General features: G+C 49.5%; 5 protein-coding genes across 9 annotated transcripts; 2 read left to right on the plus strand and 3 right to left on the minus strand.

The window, feature by feature from the left end:
- Positions 1–41: 41 nt before the first annotated feature.
- Positions 42–2,613, minus strand: bola2.L (bolA family member 2 L homeolog). The gene is given in 3 exon segments (NM_001092502.1): positions 42–318; positions 1,993–2,090; positions 2,529–2,613. Coding segments are annotated over 3 exon segments (273 nt in total). The 5' UTR covers positions 2,604–2,613; the 3' UTR covers positions 42–218.
- On the plus strand, positions 2,607–6,387 carry slx1a.L (SLX1 homolog A, structure-specific endonuclease subunit L homeolog). 3 transcript variants are annotated; one of them, XM_018240014.2, is made up of 8 exons: positions 2,607–2,748; positions 2,998–3,180; positions 3,390–3,677; positions 4,662–4,713; positions 4,884–5,255; positions 5,335–5,462; positions 5,625–5,709; positions 5,864–6,387. In XM_018240014.2, the coding sequence occupies exons 3-8, from the start codon at positions 3,505–3,507 to the stop codon at positions 5,900–5,902; spliced, it is 849 nt and encodes a 282-aa protein (XP_018095503.1). In that variant the 5' UTR covers positions 2,607–2,748; positions 2,998–3,180; positions 3,390–3,504; the 3' UTR covers positions 5,903–6,387. The 3 variants fall into 3 exon arrangements, with proteins under 3 accessions (XP_018095503.1, XP_041433352.1, XP_041433351.1); XM_041577418.1 differs by having other exon boundaries at positions 3,393–3,677; XM_041577417.1 differs by lacking the exon at positions 2,607–2,748 and having other exon boundaries at positions 2,835–3,180.
- A 137-nt stretch (positions 6,388–6,524) lies between these two features.
- sgf29.L (SAGA complex associated factor 29 L homeolog) lies at positions 6,525–11,877 on the minus strand. 2 transcript variants are annotated; one of them, XM_041577415.1, is made up of 10 exons: positions 11,740–11,877; positions 9,168–9,261; positions 9,011–9,086; positions 8,853–8,925; positions 8,693–8,757; positions 8,466–8,595; positions 8,108–8,254; positions 7,955–7,990; positions 7,653–7,815; positions 6,525–6,924 (listed from the first exon to the last, which is right to left on the minus strand). In XM_041577415.1, the coding sequence occupies exons 1-10, from the start codon at positions 11,838–11,840 to the stop codon at positions 6,808–6,810; spliced, it is 1,002 nt and encodes a 333-aa protein (XP_041433349.1). In that variant the 5' UTR covers positions 11,841–11,877; the 3' UTR covers positions 6,525–6,807. The 2 variants fall into 2 exon arrangements, with proteins under 2 accessions (XP_041433349.1, XP_041433350.1); XM_041577416.1 differs by lacking the exon at positions 11,740–11,877 and adding an exon at positions 11,599–11,718.
- Positions 11,878–18,289: 6,412 nt separating this feature from the next.
- Positions 18,290–20,237, plus strand: nupr1.L (nuclear protein 1, transcriptional regulator L homeolog). Its single transcript, NM_001088204.1, is given in 3 exon segments — positions 18,290–18,481; positions 19,379–19,531; positions 19,930–20,237. Coding segments are annotated over 2 exon segments (249 nt in total). The 5' UTR covers positions 18,290–18,378; the 3' UTR covers positions 19,525–19,531; positions 19,930–20,237.
- An 82-nt stretch (positions 20,238–20,319) lies between these two features.
- LOC108703922 lies at positions 20,320–27,651 on the minus strand. 2 transcript variants are annotated; one of them, XR_005964146.1, is made up of 13 exons: positions 27,389–27,651; positions 25,408–25,519; positions 25,226–25,319; positions 25,002–25,056; positions 24,765–24,905; positions 24,504–24,664; positions 23,725–23,823; positions 23,504–23,649; positions 23,242–23,413; positions 22,975–23,087; positions 22,811–22,895; positions 20,762–22,621; positions 20,320–20,662 (listed from the first exon to the last, which is right to left on the minus strand). XR_005964146.1 is itself a non-coding variant. In XM_018240226.2 (12 exons), the coding sequence occupies exons 1-12, from the start codon at positions 27,504–27,506 to the stop codon at positions 22,565–22,567; spliced, it is 1,353 nt and encodes a 450-aa protein (XP_018095715.1). In that variant the 5' UTR covers positions 27,507–27,651; the 3' UTR covers positions 20,320–22,564. The 2 variants fall into 2 exon arrangements, 1 of the variants encoding a protein (XP_018095715.1); XM_018240226.2 differs by having other exon boundaries at positions 20,320–22,621.
- Between the last annotated feature and the right edge of the window lie 70 nt (positions 27,652–27,721).

The following is a 27,721-nucleotide window of genomic DNA, read 5'->3' on the forward strand; positions in this document are numbered from 1 at the left end:
CAGAAGGGCGTTGCCAAGGAAACAGAAATATACAGAGGGTCCCAAGTGGAATGGAGTTTATTTGCCCTTTACTATTTGTACCCACAAGTCACACAGCAGCCCCCCAGTCTGAAAGAGACGTCTCACTAAGTGATGATCATTCCTGGGTCTGTGGGGGGCACTCGAGTCTCTGAGCTGAGGGGGGGGACACACGTTGGGGCCCATGAGTCTGGGAAGAGTCATTTCTGCTTCTCTTGTTCCCACTGAGCCGGAGTCAGAGTCTTCTGTTCAAATGCGTGAATCACTTTCAGCTCCTCGGCCAGACACCCATTCACCAGCCTGCGGGGGCAGCACAGAGTCTTAAATACACCCAAAGCACATGCACTGAGTGCACACTCACTGGTCTGCACTCCCCCGAGTCTGAGCAAAACTACCCCTGCACTCCCCCGAGTCTGAGCAAAACTATCCCTGCACTCCCCCGAGTCTGAGCAAAACTATCCCTGCACTCCCCCGAGTCTGAGCAAAACTATCCCTGCACTCCCGAGTCTGAGCAAAACTCCCCCTGCACTCCCCCGAGTCTGAGCAAAACTCCCCTGCACTCCCCCGAGTCTGAGCAAAACTCCCCCTGCACTCCCCCGAGTCTGAGCAAAACTCCCCCTGCACTCCCCCGAGTCTGAGCAAAACTATCCCTGCACTCCCCCGAGTCTGAGCAAAACTATCCCTGCACTCCCCCGAGTCTGAGCAAAACTCCCCCTGCACTCCCCGAGTCTGAGCAAAACTCCCCCTGCACTCCCCCGAGTCTGAGCAAAACTATCCCTGCACTCCCCCGAGTCTGAGCAAAACTATCCCTGCACTCCCCCGAGTCTGAGCAAAACTACCCCTGCACTCCCCCGAGTCTGAGCAAAACTACCCCTGCACTCCCCCGAGTCTGAGCAAAACTATCCCTGCACTTCCCCGAGTCTGAGCAAAACTATCCCTGCACTTCCCCGAGTCTGAGCAAAACTATCCCTGCACTCCCTCGAGTCTGAGCAAAACTAACCCTGCACTCCCCCGAGTCTGAGCAAAACTAACCCTGCACTCCCCCGAGTCTGAGCAAAACTATCCCTCCACTCCCCCGAGTCTGAGCAAAACTATCCCTGCACTCCCCCGAGTCTGAGCAAAACTATCCCTGCACTTCCCCGAGTCTGAGCAAAACTATCCCTGCACTCCCTCGAGTCTGAGCAAAACTAACCCTGCACTCCCCCGAGTCTGAGCAAAACTATCCCTCCACTCCCCCGAGTCTGAGCAAAACTATCCCTGCACTCCCCCGAGTCTGAGCAAAACTATCCCTGCACTCCCCGAGTCTGAGCAAAACTATCCCTGCACTCCCCGAGTCTGAGCAAAACTATCCCTGCACTCCCCCGAGTCTGAGCAAACTATCCCTGCACTCCCCCGAGTCTGAGCAAAACTCCCCCTGCACTCCCCCGAGTCTGAGCAAAACTATCCCTGCACTCCCGAGTCTGAGCAAAACTATCCCTGCACTTCCCCGAGTCTGAGCAAAACTAACCCTGCACTCCCCCGAGTCTGAGCAAAACTATCCCTGCACTCCCCCGAGTCTGAGCAAAACTATCCCTGCACTCCCCCGAGTCTGAGCAAAACTATCCCTGCACTCCCCCGAGTCTGAGCAAAACTATCCCTGCACTCCCCCGAGTCTGAGCAAAACTATCCTGCACTTCCCCGAGTCTGAGCAAAACTATCCCTGCACTCCCCCGAGTCTGAGCAAAACTAACCCTGCACTCCCCCGAGTCTGAGCAAAACTAACCCCGCACTCCCCGAGTCCAAGAGAGGCAACACCTACTGACAACTCACAACCTGGGGTAAATCCTCCCTAAAGGGCAGACTGTATTGAATCCACCACAGATGGTGCTACACCCCCCCCCCCTCTATAACAAATAGTAACATAGTGTATAAACTTTATCTTATATAATCCTGTGGCTCATCCTGTCCCACAGACTGGACACCATGAGCTCTCACCTGTGTCTCTGCAGCAGAGCTTTCCCCTCAAACAGCGGTGACACCACCAGCACTTTGAAGCTTGTAGAGCAGTGATTGGGAGACGTGTCCTGCACTTCCTGTGGGGAGACAAATCGTCATACGCTTCCTGCCCCATACCCCCTACTGTAAATGATAAGGATATTAGAAGTCACTGAGGGGTTGTTCTGTGACCATATAAAGGCACAAGGCTGCAGGCTGAGTTATACAGGGAACTCTGAGTATCACTCATGTATTATAAGGGATAATGTACCCCCTACTGTAAATGATAAGGATATTAGATGTCACTGAGGGGTCTGTGACCATATAAAGACACAAGGGTTGATATAAAGACATAAGGACACAGAGTGAGTTGATTAATCAGGGGAAGTAACTAGTGAAGTGATACAGTTTCCCTCTGACAGAGAGGAGGAGTTACAGATAAATAGATATAAAAGTCCGGGTATATTTCCCATGTAACTCCTCCTCGGCCCAGTTTAGTGCCGGCAGAACAGAATTAGGAGGAGGGAATGTCTCACCACGTGCTCGGCCTGCAGCTCTCGGATCAGTTTCTCCTGTAAACTCTCAGCACTAACAGATCCATCCTCCGCCATCTTGCCTGCACCTTCCTATGTGCGCATGCGCTTCTCCTGCTGCACTGCGCTTGGGTCCTCACTCCAGGGACTGGATACGTTTCACGAGGCCCCGCCTTTAAAGTGCGACGAAGAGAATCGAAGCGGCTGTTCTATCCAATAACAGGTCAGAACTGTCCAACAGGAGGCGGGAACATATTCGAATATAGCCAATGAATGCTCACATGGCGGTGGTAAAATTTTAGTCGCCCAAGTGTTGCCGTATTAGTTAGAACTAGACATTTCTATTCTTGTAGCATAATAAAAACAGCAGATTGTAATATATAACCTATTCAATCCATTATCCGATAACTACTCTCCTCGTGCTTCTGCTTTTATTTCTTCTTTCGCTGATCGGCCTTTCTGGCATTTCTAGACAGCCCCGTAACTGTGGCAGCCGCCAGGAAGTGAGGATACCGGAAGTACTGTTGCTGTGCAGCCAGCTACTCCCCTGTGTTATGAACTAGGACCGGGGAATTTGCTTATAGGCGGTGCAGAGAACTACAAATCCCAGCATTCCCCGCGTGCTTCTGGCTCTAGGCTGGCGCTGTGCAGTAAAGTGAGTAAATAATGAATGTGAAGGCATAATGATGTCATTGCTCGGGTCACTGGGGATCATTTATAAACACTGGGCAGTAACCCATGGCAACCAGTCAGATGCAGGTGGCTGAGAAAAGCTCATCACTGGTCGGTTGCCATGGTTACTGCCCAGTGTTTATAAATGATCCCCAGGACAATTCTATTGACATGTTACTGTTTATCTTTCAGTAATACCCCCTGCACTTTGGATCTGCTTCTCCTACCCCGAAGGACCCCGTGTCCCCCAGCTGAGAGTGATTGTGTCCCAGTAGCACTTGCTGGAGGTCAGTAGGGCCCAGTAAAGATGGTGGTGGAAGTGGAGGGTTTCTATGGTGTTTACCTCCTGTTCTGCACCAACCCCAAGTACAAAGGTCGCATCTACATTGGCTTCACAGTGAACCCCGAAAGGCGCATCCAGCAGCACAATGGCGGCAAACACAAGGGAGGTGCCTGGAAGACGAGTGGCAGAGGCCCCTGGTAATAGTGTTCTGTAGTATGTGACAGTGGGTCTGTATAGTGGTATTGTGGCTCAGTGTGTAGTAGTGTGTCTGTGGGTCAGTGTGTAGTAAGTAGTAGTGTGTCTGTGGGTCAGTATGTAGTAGTGTGTCTGTGCTGTGGGTCAGTGTGTAGTAGTGTGTCTGTGGGTCAGTATGTAGTAAGTAGTAGTGTGTCTGTGCTGTGGGTCAGTGTGTAGTAAGTAGTAGTGTGTCTGTGCTGTGGGTCAGTGTGTAGTAAGTAGTAGTGTGTCTGTGGGTCAGTATGTAGTAAGTAGTAGGGTGTCTGTGTTGTGGGTCAGTGTGTAGTAAGTAGTAGTGTGTCTGTGCTGTAGGTCAGTGTGTCTGTGGGTCAGTATGTAGTAAGTAGTAGGGTGTCTGTGTTGTGGGTCAGTATGTAGTAAGTAGTAGTGTGTCTGTGGGTCAGTATGTAGTAAGTAGTAGGGTGTCTGTGTTGTGGGTCAGTGTGTAGTAAGTAGTAGTGTGTCTGTGCTGTAGGTCAGTTTGTCTGTGGGTCAGTATGTAGTAAGTAGTAGGGTGTCTGTGTTGTGGGTCAGTATGTAGTAAGTAGTAGTGTGTCTGTGGGTCAGTATGTAGTAAGTAGTAGTGTGTCTGTGGGTCAGTATGTAGTAAGTAGTAGGGTGTCTGTGTTGTGGGTCAGTATGTAGTAAGTAGTAGTGTGTCTGTGGGTCAGTATGTAGTAAGTAGTAGTGTGTCTGTGCTGTGGGTCAGTGTGTAGTAGTGTGTCTGTGGGTCAGTATGTAGTAAGTAGTAGTGTGTCTGTGCTGTGGGTCAGTGTGTAGTAGTGTGTCTGTGGGTCAGTATGTAGTAAGTAGTAGGGTGTCTGTGTTGTGGGTCAGTGTGTAGTAGTGTAACTGTGGGCTTGTGTGTAGGGGAAGGGGAGGATGAGCTGTTGGAAAGGGAAGTAACACACGTGGGTGCTTGTGGATCTCTCCTGTTTCCCCAGGGACATGGTTCTGATAGTCCATGGATTTCCCAATGACATTGCAGCATTGCGGGTAAGAAATTCCCATCTCCCAATGTTGTGCTCAGTCACATCATTATCCAATGCAGCTTTCCATTAGTTGTGGCACTACAACTCCCAGCATGCTCTTCTGCCTAGACATCTGCTGTTCCTCTGCTTCTCCTTTTCCATCTGTAGTTTGACACCCTATTCCCCCTCCAACAGTTTGAGTGGGCGTGGCAGCACCCCCACGTGTCCCGTCGCCTCACCCACGTCCCCCGCAAGACCAAGAAACAGTCCAGTTTTGACTTCCACCTGCTGGTGCTTTGCCACATGCTGCGAGTGGCCCCGTGGAATCGGCTGCCCTTAACCCTACGTTGGCTGCGCCAGGAGTATCGCAGGGAATTGCCCCTCCTCCTCCAGCCCCCGCTGCACATGCCTCTGGCTTTTGGGCAAGTACGGGCACGGCCCATCCCTAAAGGAGAGAAGGAGAAGGGCAGATTGGGGGAGAACAGGGGAGAAGAGACAGAACAGGAGGTGATTGTGCTGGGAGACGCAGTTGTGCAGCGCTGCAGAGTCTGTTATGAGAGGGTACAGGTGAGTTTTATTCATACAATATAAATATAGACACACGATGAAGACCCCCCTCATTGTGCTCTGGCTTTTCTCCATACAGGATAAGGACGACTCTCTGCACTGCTTCCACCCTGGCTGCACCCTCACTGCTCACATCATGTGTCTGGCCAAGCTCTTCCTGCTAAACGAACCCCAAAATCTCATTCCTGTAGAGGGCCTGTGCCCCAGGTAATTCCCCTGCACCCCAGTCTGCCCCAGGAATAAAGATGGCCGACTTCTGCTCCTAAATCACAAAACATTTTCTTCCCAGCAGAGGGGCTAATGGTGAATCAGGGCCGGGAACATTCCTTTTATCCCTGAGCTCCCCCTAACTTGCCTCTCTTTTGGCAGCTGCGGCCACTCGCTACTGTGGGGGGACCTGATCCGACACAGGAATGGTTGCTATGGAGACCTAGAGGAAATCTCAAGCTCACAGGTATGTACTAAAACCCAGCCCTGACCCTCCCCCCAGTGTATCTCTTCCACCATGCTTATACCCCATGCCAACATCATGTGCCAAACACTCCCTTCTTCCTGGCACACTCCGCTTTTATTGTGTGTTGTGCTCTCACTTGTTGTGTTTCCTACAGGCACACTGGGGGGACGAGCTGCACAGATGCTCTGACTAACGCTGCCTCTAGGGGTGCAATTGTGTTGGATCTAGGGGTGCAATCGCATTCGATAGAGCGGGACTCCACCAAAACTGCAATAAGGATACAAGGCTGCACAGATGCTCTGACTAACGCTGCCTCTTGGGGTGCAAGCATGTTGGATCTAGAGGTGCAATCATGTTGGATCTAGGGGTGCAAGCATGTTGGATCTAGGGGTGCAAGCATGTTGGATCTAGGGGTGCAATCATGTTGGATCTAGGGGTGCAAGCATGTTGGATCTAGGGGTGCAATCATGTTGGATCTAGGGGTGCAATCATGTTGGATACTGTGGGACAGAGATATGATGACTGAACCTGATCATGTGACTTTATTATCTTTGGGGCAGTGGTGCTCCTTTCACCCGGGCAGCTGAATATTAATTTATTTTACTGTGTGGAACGTTTTTAAACATTTGTCTTGTGTAATGCAATGTTTTTAGAAAATTAAACCTGTATTTGCCAAAACCCGGTTCCCATGATTCATGTGCAGAGGGATTCCCAGGTGGCTGCTGGGAGTAGCAATTCACGTGTATTTAACTGCCTCTATGATCATGGGGGGGGGCGGCGGCGGCGGCGACACCGTGTGGATCAGAAGAGTGAAACTGGTTCCAGGTTCTTTAATATCTGAACTATACATTTTGCGGTAAAAAAAAAAAATAGGAGGAGGTAAAGAAAAAAAAGTTTGGTAAAGTGTCGGGAAAGGGCAGTTAGGCAGTGCAAGTCCATAATCGGAGGGAAGAGTCAATGGAATCACATGTAAAGTCCAGGTGAAGTCAGAAGCACAGTAACAACACTGAGAGGAATAAGTTGCACCTGGTTGTGTGTGGCTAGTAAGTGATCCGCTGTTGGGCTAGTGTTCCATGGTTGATCCGGCCGCTGGAAACGTCACTTTTTCTTTGGCTCTTTACAGGCCACCACGTACCTCTGGGCGACATTCAGAGGGGGAGAATATCCATCAGCATAGGAGGTGTCCTCAAACAGCACCGAGTAGTCGTCCTGCGGCTGAGAAACAACATGGTCAGTGACAGCTACTCACTCACCTTAGTGCCCCAGGGGCTGCTGGGACTTCTCTAGTGCCCAAAGCTGCTCAGGCAGGAGGATTTACTTGTCTATAAGTCAGGCAGGAGGATTTACTTGTCTATAAGTCAGGCAGGAGGATATACTTGTCTATAAATCAGGCAGGAGGATTTACTTGTCTATAAGTCAGGCAGGAGGATTTACTTGTCTCTAAGTCAGGCAGGAGGATTTACTTGTCTCTAAGTCAGGCAGGAGGATTTACTTGTCTCTAAGTCAGGCAGGAGGATTTAGCAGAGGAGAGAGACTAGAGAGGAGACAAGCTGAACCCAAACATGGCCCAGTTAATCTAGTTCTCCAGCACTTACCAACCTTTAACTTCACTACTGAGCCTTTAACTTCACTACTGAGCTTCCCTACTTCTAACCTGAAAAATACTGAGAAATAGCCCCTCCCCCAGTCACTGATCTTGGGTGAAAAATAAAAGAAATGTCTTTCCCTCTTGGATCTGGAAATCTTTGGTGCACTATTCTCCCCTGATCAGGAAACCTAGTCCCCCATACCCCTAACCATCATGTAACATTAGTTAGTAAGTTAATGCTGCTGCTGCAGGAGGGAGACATGAGTCTGAACAGCTGAGCAAATATAAAAACGTCCTTTTCTGTAGGAAATAGCAGAGCCCTGGCAATGTGGCAGACATGATGGGAATCGCTCACCCGCTGCGGATGAGTGTGGATCAGTGCCCGGTAGAAGCAGGTGGTCTGGGGGTACAGAGCCAGCACCAGCTGATCTTTCTGGAACAGAGCCTCTGGGTCAGTCTCAGGGTTGGCTTTCCACTGGGGCAGAGGGATGATTCTCCGGCGGCTCAGCGTGTGACGTCTGTGAGATACAGACAATAATTATATAATAATACTATGCAATATATTCAGTAGCATTACTGTCAGTCACATGCAAGTGCCAAGCTTTTCCCAATATGCCAACATAGCAGCAAACCCTGCCCCGATTTATTCTCACTTACTCTTTACCCTCCTCGTCAATATCATCCACTTCATACCTGGAAAAGAGACGAGACACCAGTATGAATAATGGAGAGACGGGGGGACACACAGGGTTTGGGGTATCAGCAAAGACAGGGAGTACACTGGGGCTTGGGATATGAGCAGGGACTTACTTGTTAGCCGCATGGCTGTAACTGACCACTTCCGCTAGGATCCACTGCTCGTCTCCATCCACCGCCTTAACCCTCGCTGCCACCTTGTCTCCTGGTTTGGCCACATAATCGCTGGCCGCTGGGATGGCGCCACAGAGAGGGGGAGGCCTGGGAGGGGAAGAGACACTCGTGTTTTATCTGAACAATGTTGTGTCTATTGGCCTATTAGTCTATTAGACTAGGGGTAAGGGCAGGTGGGTGAGACTAGGGGTAAGGGCAGGAGGGTGACACTAGGGGTAAGGGCAGGTGGGTGACACTAGGGGTAAGGGCAGTGAGACTAGGGGGTAAGGGCAGGTGGGTAAGATTAGGGGTCACTCACTTGTCCCCCGGTTTCCCGATCCAGAGAGGCAGAGTCATGGCGGATTGCTGCAGCAGAGTCATTAACACGCCGCGTCTCATGGTTTTGCGAGGGGGTTCAGAGTCGTGATAGAGGCCGGCTATCTTGGCAGCTGGAGAGACATGGGCACATAGAGCATGGGGTCGAATATTCGGGGATTTAAAGGGGCAGAACCCAGGGAATAAGCACAATGAGCTCAGCCAACTCACCGATGCGCCGTTCCTCCAGCAGAGACTTGATCTCAGCGATTTTATCCAGGGACCTGCGCAGGATGCTGGGGGGCAGAAGAATGAGCAGAATGGGGGTATTAGAGGCTGTGGCAACACAAGTAGAGTGGGGGCACACGGGGGCATTAGGAGCCGCACTCACTTGCACTCTGCCTCAGCATCAGCCTTCGCTGTGGTGTAGAGACCTCGCAGTTTGGTGCGGTAATAGGGGGAGACTGGGGGGGAGAGAGGCGGAGTTATTGTTAGTGGCTCGGGCTAGTGGCCGGTGGCACGGGCACAGCAAGTACTGACCATACTCACTCTTGTTCTCAGTCTGCATGCGCTCGTGAGTCTTCTGTATATTCACCAGGTTGTGCTCACTCCTCGACCGTTCCTCCTGCACAAACACAAGGGCCCCCTTACTAACAGACTTACACTGGGGGGGGCAGAGTAAATGACCCCGGGGCACATCTCTCACCTGAGTCTGTTTGATGAGTTGGTGCAACTCACTGAGTAGCTCCGAGATTCTCGTATCCGCCGACACCAGCGCCATTTCTGCCTCTTTGTTTGTCCTTGAGAAGCACAGAAATAACAATAATAATGATAATAATAATAATAACAATAATAATGATAATAATAATAATGATAATAATAACAATAATGATACTAATAATAATAATGATAATAATAATAATAATGATAATAATATTAATGATAATAATAATAGTGATGATAATGATAATAATAGTGATAATAATAGTGATAATGCCCAGCTGTGCCATAGCAAAGGCTCCTGTGTCTGTAGTACAAACAACTCCCTGTAGGCTGTGGGAATGTGGCCCCTCAATCACTGGCCCCACAAGGAGGCTGACATGTAGCTGAGCAGTTGGCAGAGAGCGGGTCCCAAGGGCCGAACATAAAGTGCACTGACCACTTACTCATCACTGGCACTGCCACAAGGTGCTGGGAGTTGTATTTGCCGGCTGGTAGGAGTGGGAAAGGTGCTGTGGAATTGCTATAACACTACAACTCCCAGACACCTGAGCGGCAGAGGATTGTGGGAGGTGTAGTTCAGAGGATTGTGGGAGGTGTAGTTCAGAGGATTGTGGGAGGTGTAGTTCAGAGGATTGTGGGAGGTGTAGTTCAGAGGATTGTGGGAGGTGTAGTTCAGAGGATTGTGGGAGGTGTAGTTCAGGGGATTGTGGGAGGTGTAGTTTAGTGGATTGTGGGAGGTGTAGTTCAGAGGATTGTGGGAGGTGTAGTTCAGAGGATTGTGGGAGGTGTAGTTCAGAGGATTGTGGGAGGTGTAGTTCAGAGGATTGTGGGAGGTGTAGTTCAGAGGATTGTGGGAAGTGTAGTTCAGGGGATTGTGGGAGGTGTAGTTCAGAGGATTGTGGGAGGTGTAGTTCAGAGGATTGTGGGAGGTGTAGTTCAGAGGATTGTGGGAGGTGTAGTTCAGAGGATTGTGGGAGGTGTAGTTCAGGGGATTGTGGGAGGTGTAGTTCAGGGGATTGTGGGAGGTGCAGTTCAGAGGATTGTGGGAGGTGTAGTTCAGGGGATTGTGGGAGGTGTAGTTCAGGGGATTGTGGGAGGTGCAGTTCAGAGGATTGTGGGAGGTGCAGTTCAGGGGATTGTGGGAGGTGTAGTTCAAAGGATTGTGGGAGGTGTAGTTCAGGGGATTGTGGGAGGTGTAGTTCAGAGGATTGTGGGAGGTGTAGTTCAGGGGATTGTGGGAGGTGTAGTTTAGTGGATTGTGGGAGGTGTAGTTCAGGGGATTGTGGGAGGTGTAGTTCAGAGGATTGTGGGAGGTGTAGTTCAGAGGATTGTGGGAGGTGCAGTTCAGAGGATTGTGGGAGGTGTAGTTCAGGGGATTGTGGGAGGTGTAGTTCAGAGGATTGTGGGAGGTGTAGTTCAGAGGATTGTGGGAGGTGTAGTTTAGTGGATTGTGGGAGGTGTAGTTCAGAGGATTGTGGGAGGTGTAGTTTAGTGGATTGTGGGAGGTGTAGTTCAGAGGATTGTGGGAGGTGTAGTTTAGTGGATTGTGGGAGGTGTAGTTCAGAGGATTGTGGGAGGTGTAGTTTAGTGGATTGTGGGAGGTGTAGTTCAGAGGATTGTGGGAGGTGTAGTTCGGGTGATTGTGTGAAATGTGTAATTTTAGAGGATTGTGGGAGGTGTAGTTCAGAGGATTGTGGGAGGTGTAGTTCAGAGGATTGTGGGAGGTGTAGTTCAGAGGATTGTGGGAGGTGTAGTTCAGAGGATTGTGGGAGGTGTAGTTTAGTGGATTGTGGGAGGTGTAGTTCAGAGGATTGTGGGAGGTGTAGTTTAGTGGATTGTGGGAGGTGTAGTTCAGAGGATTGTGGGAGGTGTAGTTTAGTGGATTGTGGGAGGTGTAGTTCAGAGGATTGTGGGAGGTGTAGTTCGGGTGATTGTGTGAAATGTGTAATTTTAGAGGATTGTGGGAGGTGCAGTTCAGAGGATTGTGGGAGGTGTAGTTCAGAGGATTGTGGGAGGTGTAGTTCAGAGGATTGTGGGAGGTGTAGTTCAGAGGATTGTGGGAGGTGTAGTTCAGAGGATTGTGGGAGGTGTAGTTCAGAGGATTGTGGGAGGTGTAGTTCAGAGGATTGTGGGAGGTGTAGTTCAGAGGATTGTGGGAGGTGTAGTTCAGGGGATTGTGGGAGGTGTAGTTCAGAGGATTGTGGGAGGTGTAGTTCAGAGGATTGTGGGAGGTGTAGTTCAGAGGATTGTGGGAGGTGTAGTTCAGAGGATTGTGGGAGGTGTAGTTCAGGGGATTGTGGGAGGTGTAGTTCAGGGGATTGTGGGAGGTGTAGTTCAGAGGATTGTGGGAGGTGTAGTTTAGAGTTGCTGCAGACGTTGGGCCGAAGGATGGGAAGTCAATACCCGGTACTTACAGAGACATCCTGCTAATCGCGCGCACACTCCATACGCCTCCCCCACCCTTGTCATATCGCGATATACAGCCCCGCCCACTAACGCAGCTCCTCCCCGTCACTGGGCGGGGCTGTACCGGGTACGGGAGCGCGCACACCCACCTGCTGTACCGCCAGGGACCCACCCAAACAACTCCGAGGCCTCTTTTCCTGGATTCCCCGCCGGAGAGTTGGGCGCGAATAGATGACGCAACCGTTACCATGGAAATGGGGCTCCTGGGAGCGCGGAGCCTGCTGGGAAACAGAGTTCTATGTCAGTGCGCATGCGCATGCAGCAAATGGAAGAATCTGGCATCACTGCCGGGATATGAATGTTCAGTTGTCTCGTGTCCGTGTGTGACTGGGTCTCTCCTCATCCCTTTCAGCTGAGCCCTAGAGCTTGTGATCTACAACTCCCAGCATCCCCTGTCACTCACATGATTCCTATTGTGCTGCATCTACCGACATGACTCACAGTCTGTCCCCTGAACTACAACTCCCACAATCCTCCAGCAGCTCAACCCTGCTCTGTTTATTCTTCTTCAACTGTAATACTGGAACATTCAATGGCTGCACCGACCCTTCTTATATTGTCTATAGAGATGTCACTGACCTTCCTATATATTTATCTTTATTCCCTATTAATAACATTGGGATCACTGACCTTCCTATATATTTATCTTTATTCCCTATTAATAACATTGGGATCACTGACCTTCCTATATATTTATCTTTATTCCCTATTAATAACATTGGGATCACTGACCTTCCTATATATTTATCTTTATTCCCTATTAATAACATTGGGATCACTGACCTTCCTATATATTTATCTTTATTCCCTATTAATAACATTGGGATCACTGACCTTCCTATATATTTATCTTTATTCCCTATTAATAACATTGGGATCACTGACCTTCCTATATATTTATCTTTATTCCCTATTAATAACATTGGGATCACTGACCTTCCTATATATTTATCTTTATTCCCTATTAATAACATTGGGATCACTGGCCTTCCTATATATTTATCTTTATTCCCTATTAATAACATTGGGATCACTGACCTTCCTATATATTTATCTTTATTCCCTATTAATAACATTGGGATCACTGACCTTCCTATATATTTATCTTTATTCCCTATTAATAACATTGGGATCACTGACCTTCCTATATATTTATCTTTTTTCCCTATTAATAACCTTATGACCAACCATCATTTTTACCGGCCAGGTGGCAACCCTACACATGGAGACCAGACTGTACAACAAGATGGAGACAGTAGGACAAGATGGAGACAGTAGGACAAGATGGAGACATTAGGACAAGATGGAGACATTAGGGCAAGATGGAGACAGTAGGGCAAGATGGAGACAGTAGGGCAAGATGAGACAGTAGGGCAAGATGAGACAGTAGGGCAAGATGGAGACAATAAGACAAAATGGAGACAGGACAAGATGGAGACTGTAGGGCAAGATTGAGACAGTAGGAAAAGATTGAGACAGTAGGAAAAGATGGAGACAGTAGGGCTAGATGGAGACAGTAGGACAAGATGGAGACATTAGGACAAGATGGAGACAGTAGGGCAAGATGGAGACAGTAGGGCAAGATGAGACAGTAGGACAAGATGGAGACAGTTAGACAAGATGGAGACAGTAGGGCAAGATGGAGACAGTAGGGCAAGATGAGACAGTAGGGCAAGATGGAGACAATAAGACAAAATGGAGACAGGACAAGATGGAGACTGTAGGGCAAGATTGAGACAGTAGGAAAAGATTGAGACAGTAGGAAAAGATGGAGACAGTAGGGCTAGATGGAGACAGTAGGACAAGCAAGAGATGGAGACAGTAGGACAAGATGGAGACTGTAGGGCAAGATTGAGACAGTAGGACAAGATGGAGACAGTAGGACAAGCAAGAGATGGAGACAGTAGGACAAGATGGAGACAGCAGGGCAAGATGGAGACTGTAGGGCAAGATGGAGACAGTAGGACAAACAAGCGATGGACACAGTGGGCAAGATGGCGACTGTAGGACAAGATGGAGACAGTAGGAAAAGATGGAGACAGTAGGGCATGATGGAGACAGTCAGACAAGAAAGAGACAGTAGGGCAAGATAGAGACAGTAGGACAAGATGGAGACAGTAGGACAAGATGGAGACATTAGGACAAGATGGAGACAGTAGGGCAAGATGGAGACAGTAGGGCAAGATGAGACAGTAGGACAAGATGGAGACAGTAGGACAAGATGGAGACAGTAGGACAAGATGGAGACATTAGGACAAGATGGAGACAGTAGGGCAAGATGGAGACAGTAGGGCAAGATGAGACAGTAGGACAAGATGGAGACAGTTAGACAAGATGGAGACAGTAGGGCAAGATGGAGACAGTAGGACAAGATGGAGACAGTAGGACAAGATGGAGACATTAGGACAAGATGGAGACAGTAGGGCAAGATGGAGACAGTAGGGCAAGATGAGACAGTAGGACAAGATGGAGACAGTTAGACAAGATGGAGACAGTAGGGCAAGATGGAGACAGTAGGACAAGATGAGACAGTAGGGCAAGATGGAGACAATAAGACAAAATGGAGACAGGACAAGATGGAGACTGTAGGGCAAGATTGAGACAGTAGGAAAAGATTGAGACAGTAGGAAAAGATGGAGACAGTAGGGCTAGATGGAGACAGTAGGACAAGCAAGAGATGGAGACAGTAGGACAAGATGGAGACTGTAGGGCAAGATTGAGACAGTAGGACAAGATGGAGACAGTAGGACAAGCAAGAGATGGAGACAGTAGGACAAGATGGAGACAGCAGGGCAAGATGGAGACTGTAGGGCAAGATGGAGACAGTAGGACAAACAAGCGATGGACACAGTGGGCAAGATGGCGACTGTAGGACAAGATGGAGACAGTAGGAAAAGATGGAGACAGTAGGGCATGATGGAGACAGTAGGGTAAAATGGGACAAGATGGAGACAGTAGGGAACCCCAAAAGATTTTCAGCTTAGAAACCCTGGGCGTGAAAATTTAGGTGGGCTCCCCAACCCTTGGCAGAGGCATTCTTGAAGACTTTCAACCACACAGGCTGCTGCAGAGGATATCCCTTCCTCAGATTTCTGGGAATTGTCCCCCATGAGCGATTCTCCTTGCAGTTCTGGATTTAAACATTTTCTGAGACCAACTCTGACAATTCTGACTGACTGCTTATTGTTTTCAGCCTGTTCCACAACTACGCTTACTGTTCCCTGTTTCTTCAATCACACGTTGCAGTTCCTTTGCCTGCCCAGAAGCCTCGCCTTGGTCCTCTCACTTCAAGACCTGGCGGCATCCGAGTAACGAAGGGTTCCTCCTGACGTGAAAGGCGGCTGTTATAGGCAGAGGCGTGAGCCATGACCTGGACCTTGGCATTTGTTCTGGGTTTTGGCATTCCGAATGTGACACACACTCTGGCAATAACTTGAGATATCTTGACTTGAGGTAAAGATACAAGACCCAAGTGATTGTTAATCTGGGCCCCCAGATAAATCATCCTCTCAGATGAAATGTACTCACTTTTGGAATTGTTGATAAGCCACACAAACTTCTCCAACACTTCCCTGACTTTTGAGATGCGAAAGAATTTGTAATGTTGTAAACTGAAGTTACTTGGTAACCATCCTTTAGATCCAAGGATGCTAACCAGTCCCCTGGACAAATGAGGGATTTGATAGTAGAAATCATCTCCATTTTTTGAATTTACTGGAATATTTGTTGGAACAAAAAGGCATGTAGAAGGTTTTCCTCAGAATTCTGAGACTCTCTTAGAACAACAGAATTTACCCTAGAATCTTGGGACTCTGTGACCCATATCTCCTGAAAATGAAGTAATCTTGCCCCTACTGGAGGTAGGACCATGAAACCATAACCTTGACTTGGTCTGCTGCTTAAGAGATCTAGGTGACTTGGCCTTTGAAGATCTGAGAAAACTGTTCTGTCATGAATGGCTACTGGATCTCTCATTGTCTCCTCTTCTGGAGAAAGAATCCCCCTGTCATGAAAATGCTGTGGAGGTAAAAAATGACTTTTTTCCACCAGAAGATTTTGAAATTCAGTCATCTAAATGTTTTCCAAACAACCGCTCGCCCTCATCAGGCATCTGACTTGCATAAGTTGTTTTTAGAAGCTGCATCTGCAAACCATGATCTGACCCAAAGAACACTACGGACAACTACTCCAAAGGCCATAGAATGCTCTGACAGGTTAGTAAGAACCAATGAAGCTTCAAGACAAAACTTGGAGGCCAACCTGAGATCCTTCAAGGCTTCTAAGTGTTGATTCCCTAAAAACATTCTCTCTAACAGCTTGTTCAAGGTTTTCTGACCAAAGCCTCAGTCTCAGCAGCCAAAATGTGGGCTGGTTGCCTGGCAGTGTCAGACTGGAATACCTGGCAAACTCCTGGTGGGCTTGGGTGTCAGTGGGCCCTCCTGCTTCTCACCTTTTGGCTTATTTCATGGTCAAACCCTATGGGAAGAAAGAGGCTAAACGATGGAAGAGAGCATGGAGAGAATAAAGAGGTTGAGTGAGGAGAAATAATAGTTTGGAGAGTGGGTTAATGGGGGTAAGGTTTTCTGGGGGTCCATGGAATCCCATTGCGACAGTGTTGCTTGTGTTACAGCTGAAAGGACGTGGCATTGTCACAATGTGGGTCAGGCCCATGTCCTTGTACAGTGGCCCCCGCCTGCAGGCACCTGTACACAAACACACACACGTGGAGCAATATGTACAGACACGGATGTCCTTACTCAGCTGCACCTCGGTGTAAACAACAGCCCGACCCAAGGTTGTACCCGCCCCAGATAAGGAGCTGGCAGGGGAGCCATGTTTATATCAGAGAAACACACACAAGTGCTGACTGATAGCCACTATTTATCATCAGGAATTGGCAATTAATCATGAGCAGGTGGAAGTCATTGGGAGATGAGTGACAGTGAAGGGGGCGTGTGTAACACAGGAGGAGGCCAGTGGGTCAGCCAGTAAATAGAGCAGAACCTCAGGTGACTACACCACACTTGGTATCTCCCAGACAGCAAACAAATAACATATGGGTCATGCTGTCCTCCAGCCGAGCTCCTCCCTCCAGCCAAGCCCCTCCCACTCTGATCTGCTGATGTTTTTCTTTTCCCTGTCTATTTGATTTTCCTATTCCCTCCCCAGCTAAAAGTGCAGCAAATCTGCCTCTTGTACCCCCTGTCCCTCCATTAATCCATCATTCCCTGCCCAATAGGGGCACTAAGGGGGGGTCGCTGTGAATGATTCAGGGTACACGTGAGGGGGGTGGGGGACTCATTCATTACTCACCCCCATGTGACTCTTCTGCCATTTGCCTCCCACACACCTGCCAGGCCATTAAATCAATGGGGGGTGAAGCTGCCCTGCCCCCTTGGTACTAATGATCCCCAATACTAATGTGATTGTTGAGGTGAAGGTCACAGAGATAATAATAATAATAGTGGGGTTTGTCTGTAGCAGTCATGGCGGGACAGTGTAATGCTCTGCAGATCACTGGGAGATGAGGGTGTAATGCTCTGCAGATCACTGGGAGATGAGGGTGTAATGCTCTGCAGATCACTGGGAGATGAGGGTGTAATGCTCTGCAGATCACTGGGAGATGAGGGTGTAATGCTCTGCAGATCACTGGGAGATGAGGGTGTATAATGCTCTGCAGATCACTGGGAGATGAGGGTGTAATGCTCTGCAGATCACTGGGAGATGAGGGTGTAATGCTCTGCAGATCACTGGGAGATGAGGGTGTATAATGCTCTGCAGATCACTGGGAGATGAGGGTGTAATGCTCTGCAGATCACTGGGAGTTGGGGTGTAATGCTCTGCAGATCACTGGGAGATGAGGGTGTAATGCTCTGCAGATCACTGGGAGTTGGGGGTGTAATGCTCTGCAGATCACTGGGAGATGAGGGTGTAATGCTCTGCAGATCACTGGGAGTTGGGGGTTTAATGCTCTGCAGATCACTGGGAGATGAGGGTGTAATGCTCTGCAGATCACTGGGAGATGAGGGTGTAATGCTCTGCAGATCACTGGGAGATGAGGGTGTAATGCTCTGCAGATCACTGGGAGATGAGGGTGTAATGCTCTGCAGATCACTGGGAGATGAGGGTGTAATGCTCTGCAGATCACTGGGAGATGAGGGTGTATAATGCTCTGCAGATCACTGGGAGATGAGGGTGTAATGCTCTGGAGATCACTGGGAGATGAGGGTGTAATGCTCTGCAGATCACTGGGAGATGAGGGTGTAATGCTCTGCAGATAACTGGGAGTTGGGGGTGTAATGCTCTGCAGATCACTGGGAGATGAGGGTGTAATGCTCTGCAGATCACTGGGAGTTGAGAGTATAATGCTCTGCAGATCACTGGGAGATGAGGGTGTAATGCTGTGCAGATGTGTGATGTAATAGTGTAGAAGGCAGTGAGTGCAGCTGTGCATGATGGGAGATGAGTCACATTGGATACAAGGAGGGAGGGGGAGATGATGTCATGAAATAAACAAAGTCCCCGCAGTCTGATGCAATGTCACACAGGAGGGAGGGGCAGAGGGAGGGGAGGCGGGGCAAGGAGCTGATATATAAAGGGGAAGCACAAAGGCAAGAGATGAAAACAAGCAGTGACAGACAGACAGACACTGTGACACTGAGTTTGTATACAACTCCCAGCAGCCAGACAACTCCCAGCAGCCAGAGAAGCCGCACTCACTGAGCAACATGAAAACGTCGTACATTGAGGCCAACAAAGTGCAGCCCACAGACTTCGAGGTGCAATACTTTGATGAGTACGAATATTACAACCTGACCGACAGATACTCACGTAAGTACCACCTTCATTCCTACTGACCCTCTGGAACTACATCTCCCACAATCCTCAGCTCTTCATTCCTACTGACCCTCTGGAACTACATCTCCCACAATCCTCAGCTCTTCATTCTTACTGACCCTCTGTAACTACATCTCCCACAATCCTCAGCTCTTCATTCCTACTGACCCTCTGGAACTACATCTCCCACAATCCTCAGCTCTTCATTCTTACTGACCCAATGTAACTACATCTCCCACAATCCTCAGCTCTTCATTCCTACTGACCCTCTGTAACTACATCTCCCACAATCCTCAGCTCTTCATTCCTACTGACCCTCTGTAACTACATCTCCCACAATCCTCAGCTCTTCATTCCTACTGACCCTCTGTAACTACATCTCCCACAATCCTCAGCTCTTCATTCCTACTGACCCTCTGTAACTACATCTCCCACAATCCTCAGCTCTTCATTCCTACTGACCCTCTGTAACTACATCTCCCACAATCCTCAGCTCTTCATTCTTACTGACCCTCTGGAACTACATCTCCCACAATCCTCAGCTCTTCATTCCTACTGACCCTCTGTAACTACATCTCCCACAATCCTCAGCTCTTCATTCTTACTGACCCTCTGGAACTACATCTCCCACAATCCTCAGCTCTTCATTCCTACTGACCCTCTGTAACTACATCTCCCACAATCCTCAGCTCTTCATTCTTACTGACCCTCTGGAACTACATCTCCCACAATCCTCAGCTCTTCATTCCTACTGACCCTCTGTAACTACATCTCCCACAATCCTCAGCTCTTCATTCTTACTGACCCTCTGGAACTACATGTCCCACAAGCCACACACACAAAGCTGAGCACACATTAACCCATTGTGTAACCATGTGATTATTGTGCCAGTGCCCACGGCTGCCAGGAAGGGCCGCACCAAGAAGGAGGCTGAAGCCAACACCAACAGAGAGAGCCCATGTGGCCACGAGAGGAAGATCAGTAGCAAACTGCAGCGCAGCGAGTGTAAGAAGAAGCTGAAAGTGGCCAAGGTGTGAGGCACAGGTGAGTGCTGCTCTTATTCTGCCTCCTGTTGCTTTAACTTCCATACACTGCCCCAAACTGCACTTTATTTACAAAGAAAATTCTCCCTCCCTCCACTGCATAAACAACCCCCCCCCCAGACAGGCAGGACAAACATAGACATGTGTCATTATCACATGACTGACTACATTTCCACCACTCCCCCAGGATGTGATTGGATAGCAAACAGTAAAGGGAATGGATCACATGACAGTAGACTATAATTAACCAGCCATATCGACACTGTGCATTCCAATTGGCTGTATCTAGATGTGGGCGGAGCTAGGGAGGCAGGTAACAGAGAGGGAGGTGGAGCTTACAGGTAGGCGAGTAAAGGGGAGGAGGTAGTGATCCTACATAATAATTGTTCCCTCACTCAGGACAAACCTCCGGATGGCACAAGACACACACAGACCAATGGCAACGAGACGGACCAAGAGAACTGGTACAGACTGATGTGGTGAGACACAAGCTCCGCCCCTCACAGACACCAGAGCAAGGAGGACAGCAGGACAGATGAGTGCAGAGTATGACTCCTCTAGTCTGGGAGCAGCAGAGGCTCCTTTAACCTCTTCATGGCTGTAGCTAGAAAGGCTGGGAAGCAGTGGGGCAGCTGTTAACTCCTTCAATGCTGGGGAGAGCTGCATGTGAGAATCAGTTGTGTATGAAATAAACTGAATGTTCTGCTAAATGGCTTTTGTCTTACATTCTAATTGTACAGCGTGTGATTTCCCCGGCACAGCCTGGTTCCCAATGTCATTACACAGAGCGGGCGTCCGAAAATTATTTATTTGTTGTACAAAAGCAAAAACATCACAGACTGCTACATGGCAACATCACCCCCAATACTGGCAGTTAGAAGACTGGCAGGTTTCACAGTTGTTAACATAAAAAAACAAAAGGCACTAGGAAATCTATGAGAGGAGCCGCTACCCCAATATACTACAGCGCTCAGTATCACTATACACAGTCGCCATTCCTTTGCAATGCAGTAGTGTTTGTGGCTTATGGGAAGGAGGGTTCATATCAATGGCGGAGCTCCGAGTCTCTGTAACAAGAGACTCACTGTAACAAATAGTAGAGTAGATGTGGGTTACGCAGTTAAAGGCCAGTCTGTAGGTCGAGGGCAGTAGAGTAAACGTGGGTTCCCCAGATAAAGACCAGTCTGTAGGTTGAGGGGAGTAGACGTGGGTTACCCAGATAAAGGCCAACCTGTATGTCGAGGGCAGTAGAGTAGACGTGGGTTACCCAACTGAAGTCCAGTCTGTAGGCCGAGGGGAGGAGAGTAGACGTGGGTTACCCAGTTAAAGACCAATTGCAGGTCAAGGGGAGTAGAGTAGACGTGGGTTACCCAACTGAAGGCCAGTCTGTAGGTAGCGGGGAGTAGAGTAGACGGGGGTTACCCAACTACAGGCCTGTCTGTAAGTTGAGCGCAGTAGAGTAGACGTGGGTTACCCAGGTAAAGGCCAGTCTGTAGGTGGAGGAGAGTAGACGTGGGTTACCCAGTTAAAGACCAGTCTGTAGGTCAAGGGCAGAAGAGTAGATGTGGGTTACCCAGTTTAAGGTTAGTCTGTAGGTTGAGGGGAGGAGAGTAGACGTGGGTTACCCAACTACAGGCCAGTCTGTAGGTCTAGGGGAGGAGAGTAGACATGGGTTACCCAACTACAGGCCAGTCTGTAGGTCTAGGGGAGGAGAGTAGATGTGGGTTACCCAACTGAAGTCCAGTCTGTGGGGTCGAGGGGATAGAGTAGACGTGGGTTACCCAACTGAAGTCCAGTCTGTAGAGCGAGAGGATAGAGTTGACATGTTACCCATACGAAGTCCAGTCTGTAGGTCGAGGGGAGGAGAGTAGACGTGGGTTACCCAGTTAAAGACCAGTTGTAAGTCGAGGGGACGTGAGCAGACGTGGGTTACCCAGTTAAAGACCAATTGTAGGTTGAGGGGAGTGGGTTACCCAGTTAAAGGTCAGTCTGTAGGTAGCGGGGAGTAGAGTAGATGGGGGTTACCCAACTACAGGCCAGTCTGTAAGTTGAGCGCAGTAGAGTAGACGTGGGTTACCCAGGTAAAGGCCAGTCTGTAGGTGGAGGAGAGTAGACGTGGGTTACCCAGTTAAAGACCAGTCTGTAGGTCAAGGGCAGAAGAGAAGATGTGGGTTACCCAGTTTAAGGTCAGTCTGTAGGTCGAGGCGAGGAGAGTAGACATGGATTACCCAACTACAGGCCAGTCTGTAGGTCTAGGGGATGAGAGTAGATGTGAGTTAGCCAGTTAAAGGTCAGTCTGTAGGGCGAGGGTAGGAGAGTAGACGTGGGTTACCCAGTTAAAGGCCAGTCTGTAGGTCTAGGGGAGGAGAGTAGACGTGGGTTACCCAACTGAAGTCCAGTCTGTAGGGCGAGGGGATAGAGTAGACGTGGATTACCCAACTGAAGTCCAGTCTGTAGGTCTAGGGGAGGAGAGTAGACGTGGGTTACCCAACTGAAGTCCAGTCTGTAGGGCGAGGGGATAGAGTAGACGTGGGTTACCCAACTGACGTCCAGTCTGTAGGGTGAGGGGATAGCGTAGACGTGGGTTACCCAACTGACGTCCAGTCTGTAGGGCGAGGGGATAGAGTAGACGTGGGTTACCCAACTGAAGTTCAGTCTGTAGGGCGAGGGGATAGAGTAGACGTGGGTTACCCAACTGAAGTTCAGTCTGTAGGGCGAGGGGATAGAGTAGACGTGGGTTACCCAACTGACGTCCAGTCTGTAGGGCGAGGGGATAGAGTAGACGTGGATTACCAAACTGAAGTCCAGTCTTTAGGTTGACAAGTTGCTCCAGGACAAATGTCAGACACAAGCCCAGTAGCACCAGTTCTAGTTGGAATATAAAGGGTAGAGGAATCTGTAAAAGGTTATTTCATGAGGTAAGTCAGAGCATTGATGCCCCTCTGGTTCTCAGGTTGAGGTCAATGGTGGAAAAGGCATGGGGAGCCAACGGCCCTCCCGAGTGCCACAAGAGACGGGTGGTTCCAACAGCCAATCAGCTCATGTCATGCTCCCCAACGCTCTGCTTCAGATAATCCTCATAGAGTTGCTTCTGCAAAACCAGAAAGTGAATAAAGGCTTCAGTTTGGGGCACGTAATAAGGAAGGAGGTGGGCAGCAGCCATTGTGCAGGGAGGCAGCAGTACAGAGACTGGATGAAATGACACATTGGATACAAGGACTATACAGTTGGGCCCCTGGGCATTATGCCAGTAGCCCTCTATCACTGCAGGTAGCCTCACCTTATTGTGGGACACCACATCAGTGACATAGGCATGACGATCCAGCAGGTACCGGCGCTGCTTCTTACTCAGAGTCTCACGGGTCCTGTGGGGCATAAGAACATGTGAACACATGGGCCTTGTGTATTGTCCTCCACTGAGGTACCCCCCAACCTCCAAATTACCTGAAACACCTCTGGGCCACTAGCACAAACACCACAGACAAGATGGCCAACGTCACAAACACATGGGCCACGTAACCCTCCGGGAGCACCGACCACACGGACTGCAGAGGGGACTACAAGGAAAAAGACAACACACTTGTACCTATTACCAGTCAATACCAATCACCAGTCAATACCAATCACCAGTCAATACCAATCACCAGTCAATACCAATCACAGTCAATACCTATTTGAGCCCAAGTCTCAGGGCAGGGAATTAGTCCTTACCAGATAGAGTGCCAGAGCTTCGGCTCCATCTCTCCCCAGCATCGAGTGCCAGATCTCCTCAGGGATGGTGCCAAATAGGGCCGAGGCCAATAGGAAAAGTGGAATCATTAATCCCATCAGGCCAAACATACAGCCTCGAAGTCGGGCACGCCGGTTGCTGCTGATGGTTTCACTGATACAAGACAGAGAGAGAGAATGAGACTCTGGGGCGTCACTACCCCGAGATCAGACACCCCGAGATCAGACACCCAGAGACACTCACTCATCTTCCTGTAGCTTGGCCTGGATGCTGTCAGTCAGTCTCTGGCAGTCTCTCCCCAGGGTGTTGAGGGTGCTCTGGACTGTCTGGGTGATGGTCTTCTCTATGGTCTGGCACACCTCTTCTATCTGATTGACACAGCGGCTGGGCTGGGGGTACAGAGTATTACTGCAGGTCTGTATCTGGGGGGCACTAAAACTATATTAGTCTATAGCAGTCCTTACCTTGTTGGGGTTGGGTATATAGACAGTTGGCATATCAAAGCCGCACTTGTTCAGTCCGGGCCGTTTGCACAACTCCTGAACGATCTGCATGAGGACTCTCTGTAATAAAGAATGCAGATATGAGATCTATGCCCCCTGCGCTACGGTATACGGCAGCCCCATCCAAGGCTAAGGTTATTGTTGCCTTAAATCACCTCAGCCCCGCCCTCCTTACCTGTCAGTCCCTCTCTCCTCCTCTTTCAGCCCCGCCCTCCATACCTGTCAGTCCCTCTCTCCTCCTCCTTCAGTCCCGCCCTCTTTACCTGTCAGTCCCTCTCTCCTCCTCTTTCAGCCCCACCTTCTTTACCTGTCAGTCCCTTTCTCCTCCTCTCTGACCCGCCCTCCTTACCTGTCAGTCCCTATCTCCTCCTCTTTCAGCCCTGCCCTCCTTACCTGTCAGTCACTCTCTCCTCCTCTTTTAGCCCCGCCCCCTTACCTGTCGGTCACTCTCTCCTCCTCTCTCAGACCCACCCTCCTTACCTGTCAGTCACTCTCTCCTCCTCTCTCAGACCCGCCCTCCTTACCTGTCAGTCCCTATCTCCCCCTCTTTCAGCCCTGCCCTCCTTACCTGTCAGTCACTCTCTCCTCCTCTTTTAGCCCCGCCCCCCTTACCTGTCGGTCACTCTCTCCTCCTCTCTCAGACCCGCCCTCCTTACCTGTCAGTCACTATCTCCTCCTCTTTCAGCCCCGCCCTTCTTACCTGTCACTCTCTTCTCCTCTTTTAGCCCCGCCCTCCTTACCTGTCGGTCACTCTCTCCCCCAGCCTCGTCTGCTTTACTCAGATAGAATCGGAGCTTCTCCCCGTGATGCTCGTTAATCTTCTCCACTATATCCAGCGTTCGTTTGCAGAGGGCCTGGCCCATTGGGTCAAAGAAAACCAGAACCAGGTCACACAGCTCCCCTGTTACACACACAATAGAGAGCATTGCACTAGGGCTGCTTTGATTGGCTGGCACAGGAATGCCCAACAAAACAGGCCAATCAGCTAAAGTCCCACTCACCGAGCCACAGAAGGGCTTTGTTGACATCAAAGGGATATTTCATGTCCCCGTCCACCAGGCCCGGGGTATCCACGAATGTCACCAAACTGAACTTCTTCTGGCGGGAGGTGGAGATTTCCGTAGAGAGGTATTCGGAAACACCTGTAGGGGCAGGAGTGAGCTCTCGTGTTATTGTGCCCAATATATATATATATATATACACACAATGTGTATCCACAGAATATCACCATTACTCACCCTCAAACGACTGTAAGGGTTTGAAGTGCGGGTACAAGTGCATTGTGGCATCACCCTGCAATGTGAGGGAAAATAAGTCAGCACTCGCGCACGCATAGAGCACCTATCCCCTAACAATGCTAGAGACACTGCCAAGGTGCCAACAGCCCAGGTCACATTTACCCTTCAAAGCCCAAATATCAGGACACGCTCACTAGGCCACAGACTGGCAGTTGCACACTCACCGTCAGTGATTCCCTCTTGCGGCCGCTGGTTATAAAGGCAAATCCCTGGGTCTCGATGGCAACTCCCGTCCTCTGTATGTGTTCCTCGATATACCTGTGGGATTTTGGGAGATGGCGTCCCGTGATGCCTTGCACTCAGTGTAACACAATAATAACAATAATAACAGAGGCCAGGCACTTACCAGTTAATGAAGCTGCTCTTCCCGGCCGAGTGATTCCCCATCAGCATCACAAAGATCTTCTTGCGGGGGGGCAGGAAAGAAATTCCCAGGTGGGAGGCGAGAGAGATGAGACCTATGAGAAACCACTCAATTATAAGTATAGGGGTCCCAACACAGCTATACAGCACAGGGGAGCCCAATACAATGAGACTCTACTGGAGGAGTCCAATACAATGAGACGCTACTGGAGGAGCCCAATACAATGAGACGCTACTGGAGGAGTCCAAAACAATGAGACGCTACTGGGGGAGCCCAATACAATGAGACGCTACTGGGGGAGCCCAATACAATGAGACGCTACTGGGGGAGACCAATACAATGAGACGCTACTGGGGGAGTCCAAAACAATGAGACGCTACTGGAGGAGTCAAAAACAGTGAGACGCTACTGGGGGAGTCCAATACAATGAGACGCTACTGGGGGAGCCCAATACAATGAGACGCTACTGGGGGAGCCCAATACAATGAGACGCTACTGGGGGAGCCCAATACAATGAGACGCTACTGGGGGAGCCCAATACAATGAGACGCTACTGGGGGAGACCAATACAATGAGACGCTACTGGGGGAGACCAATACAATGAGACGCTACTGGAGGAGTCCAATACAATGAGACGCTACTGGAGGAGTCAAATACAATGAGACGCTACTAGGGGAGTCAAAAACAATGAGATGCTACTGGGGGAGCCCAATACAATGAGACGCTACTGGAGGAGTCCAATACAATGAGACGCTACTGGAGGAGTCCAATACAATGAAACGCTACTGGAGGAGTCCAATACAATGAGACGCTACTGGAGGAGTCCAATACAATGAGACGCTACTGGAGAAGTCCAATACAATGAGACGCTACTGGGGGAGCCCAATACAATGAGACGCTACTGGGGGAGCCCAATACAATGAGAAACTACTGGGGGAGCCCAATACAATGAGACGCTACTGGAGGAGTCCAATACAATGAGACGCTACTGGGGGAGTCCAATACAATGAGACGCTACTGGAGGAGCCCAATACAATGAGACTCTACTGGAGGAGTCCAATACAATGAGACTCTACTGGAGGAGCCCAATACAATGAGACACTACTGGGGGAGCCCAATACAATGAGAAACTACTGGGGGAGCCCAATACAATGAGACGCTACTGGGGGGAGTCAAATACAATGAGATGCTACTGGGGGAGTCCAATACAAAAGATACTGCTGTGGGAGCGCAATATATAGTGAATAAAGTACCCCCTTTTGTAAAATATAAGGATATTATAAGTTACAGAGGAGTTTCATGACCATATAAAAGTACGAGGCTGAAGGCCGAGTTATACAGGTCATGGAACTCCTATGTTACTTCTAATATCCTCATATTTTGCAACTGGGGATACTTTATTTATTATAATACACAAATTTCAGCGAGTCATGTGACAGAAATGACATCAGAACTCACCATTTATAACTGATGACATCACTAGTTACCGTTTATAAGGATATAATTTACAAGATATTCATGGCTTTTGTGTATAATGATATAAAAATGGCCAGACAGAGTCATACAGGGGCCTGGCAACGGTCATTGGGTCACACAGACACATTAGTGCGGTACCAACAAAGTCATAAAGCAGAGCCTTAAAGTCATAAAGCAGAGCCATAAAGTCATAAAGCAGAGTCATAAAGCAGAGCCATAAAGCGATAAAGCAGAGCCATAAAGTCATAAAGCAGAGCCATAAAGTCATAAAGCAGAGTCATAAAGTCATAAAGCAGAGCTATAAGGTCATAAAACAGAGTCATAACGTCATAAAGCAGAGTCACTGAGTCACAGCATGGGGAGCCCCTGAGAGTTAAGAGCTGGGGCCCCTCACGTTCCACACTGGGGGCACAACACAGACACTGGGGGCACAATACAAACACTGGGGGCACAATACAAACACTGGGGGAGGGTTCCTGCCTCTCACCGGTCTCGGGGTCGCTGTATAAGGAGTGACAGTCCCGCAGGATCCGCTCATTGACAGACACGGCCCCAGACATGGACTCGGCATTGGCCGCCGCTCGCACCTTCACTTTCCCAGACATGTTGCACTTCTGTCAGCCCAACCAGACCCGGCTCTTTTCCCTTTAGCGCTAATCCCCCTCAGTGCCGCCGGGAACTGTAGTTCGCATTGCTTCTATTTCCCTCGGGATCAACCGGACGCGCTCAGCCTGGCGAACTACAACCCCCGGCATGCAACGCGATTAAATCAGATACGTGTCCCCGACGTGCAACGTGTACTGATCATAGAGAGGAGAGG

The sequence above is a fragment of the Xenopus laevis genome, chromosome 9_10L (genome assembly GCF_017654675.1).
Source record: "Xenopus laevis strain J_2021 chromosome 9_10L, Xenopus_laevis_v10.1, whole genome shotgun sequence".
Lineage (NCBI taxonomy): Eukaryota > Metazoa > Chordata > Amphibia > Anura > Pipidae > Xenopus > Xenopus laevis.

Coding starts and splice junctions, on each gene's coding strand:
- slx1a.L (XM_018240014.2), top strand. CDS start 3,505: ATGGTGGTGGAAGTGGAGGGTTTCTATGGTGTTTACCTCCTGTTCTGC. Junction 4,714..4,883: donor ATGACATTGCAGCATTGCGG/GTAAGAAATTCC, acceptor CCCCTCCAACAG/TTTGAGTGGGCGTGGCAGCA. Junction 5,256..5,334: donor TCTGTTATGAGAGGGTACAG/GTGAGTTTTATT, acceptor TTCTCCATACAG/GATAAGGACGACTCTCTGCA.
- sgf29.L (XM_041577415.1), bottom strand. CDS start 11,840: ATGGTAACGGTTGCGTCATCTATTCGCGCCCAACTCTCCGGCGGGGAA. Junction 9,087..9,167: donor AACTCATCAAACAGACTCAG/GTGAGAGATGTG, acceptor GTGTTTGTGCAG/GAGGAACGGTCGAGGAGTGA. Junction 7,816..7,954: donor ATTGACGAGGAGGGTAAAGA/GTAAGTGAGAAT, acceptor TGTATCTCACAG/ACGTCACACGCTGAGCCGCC.
- LOC108703922 (XM_018240226.2), bottom strand. CDS start 27,506: ATGTCTGGGAAAGTGAAGGTGCGAGCGGCGGCCAATGCCGAGTCCATG. Junction 23,414..23,503: donor GCCAAGCTACAGGAAGATGA/GTGAGTGTCTCT, acceptor GTCTTGTATCAG/TGAAACCATCAGCAGCAACC. Junction 22,896..22,974: donor GTGGCCCAGAGGTGTTTCAG/GTAATTTGGAGG, acceptor TATGCCCCACAG/GACCCGTGAGACTCTGAGTA.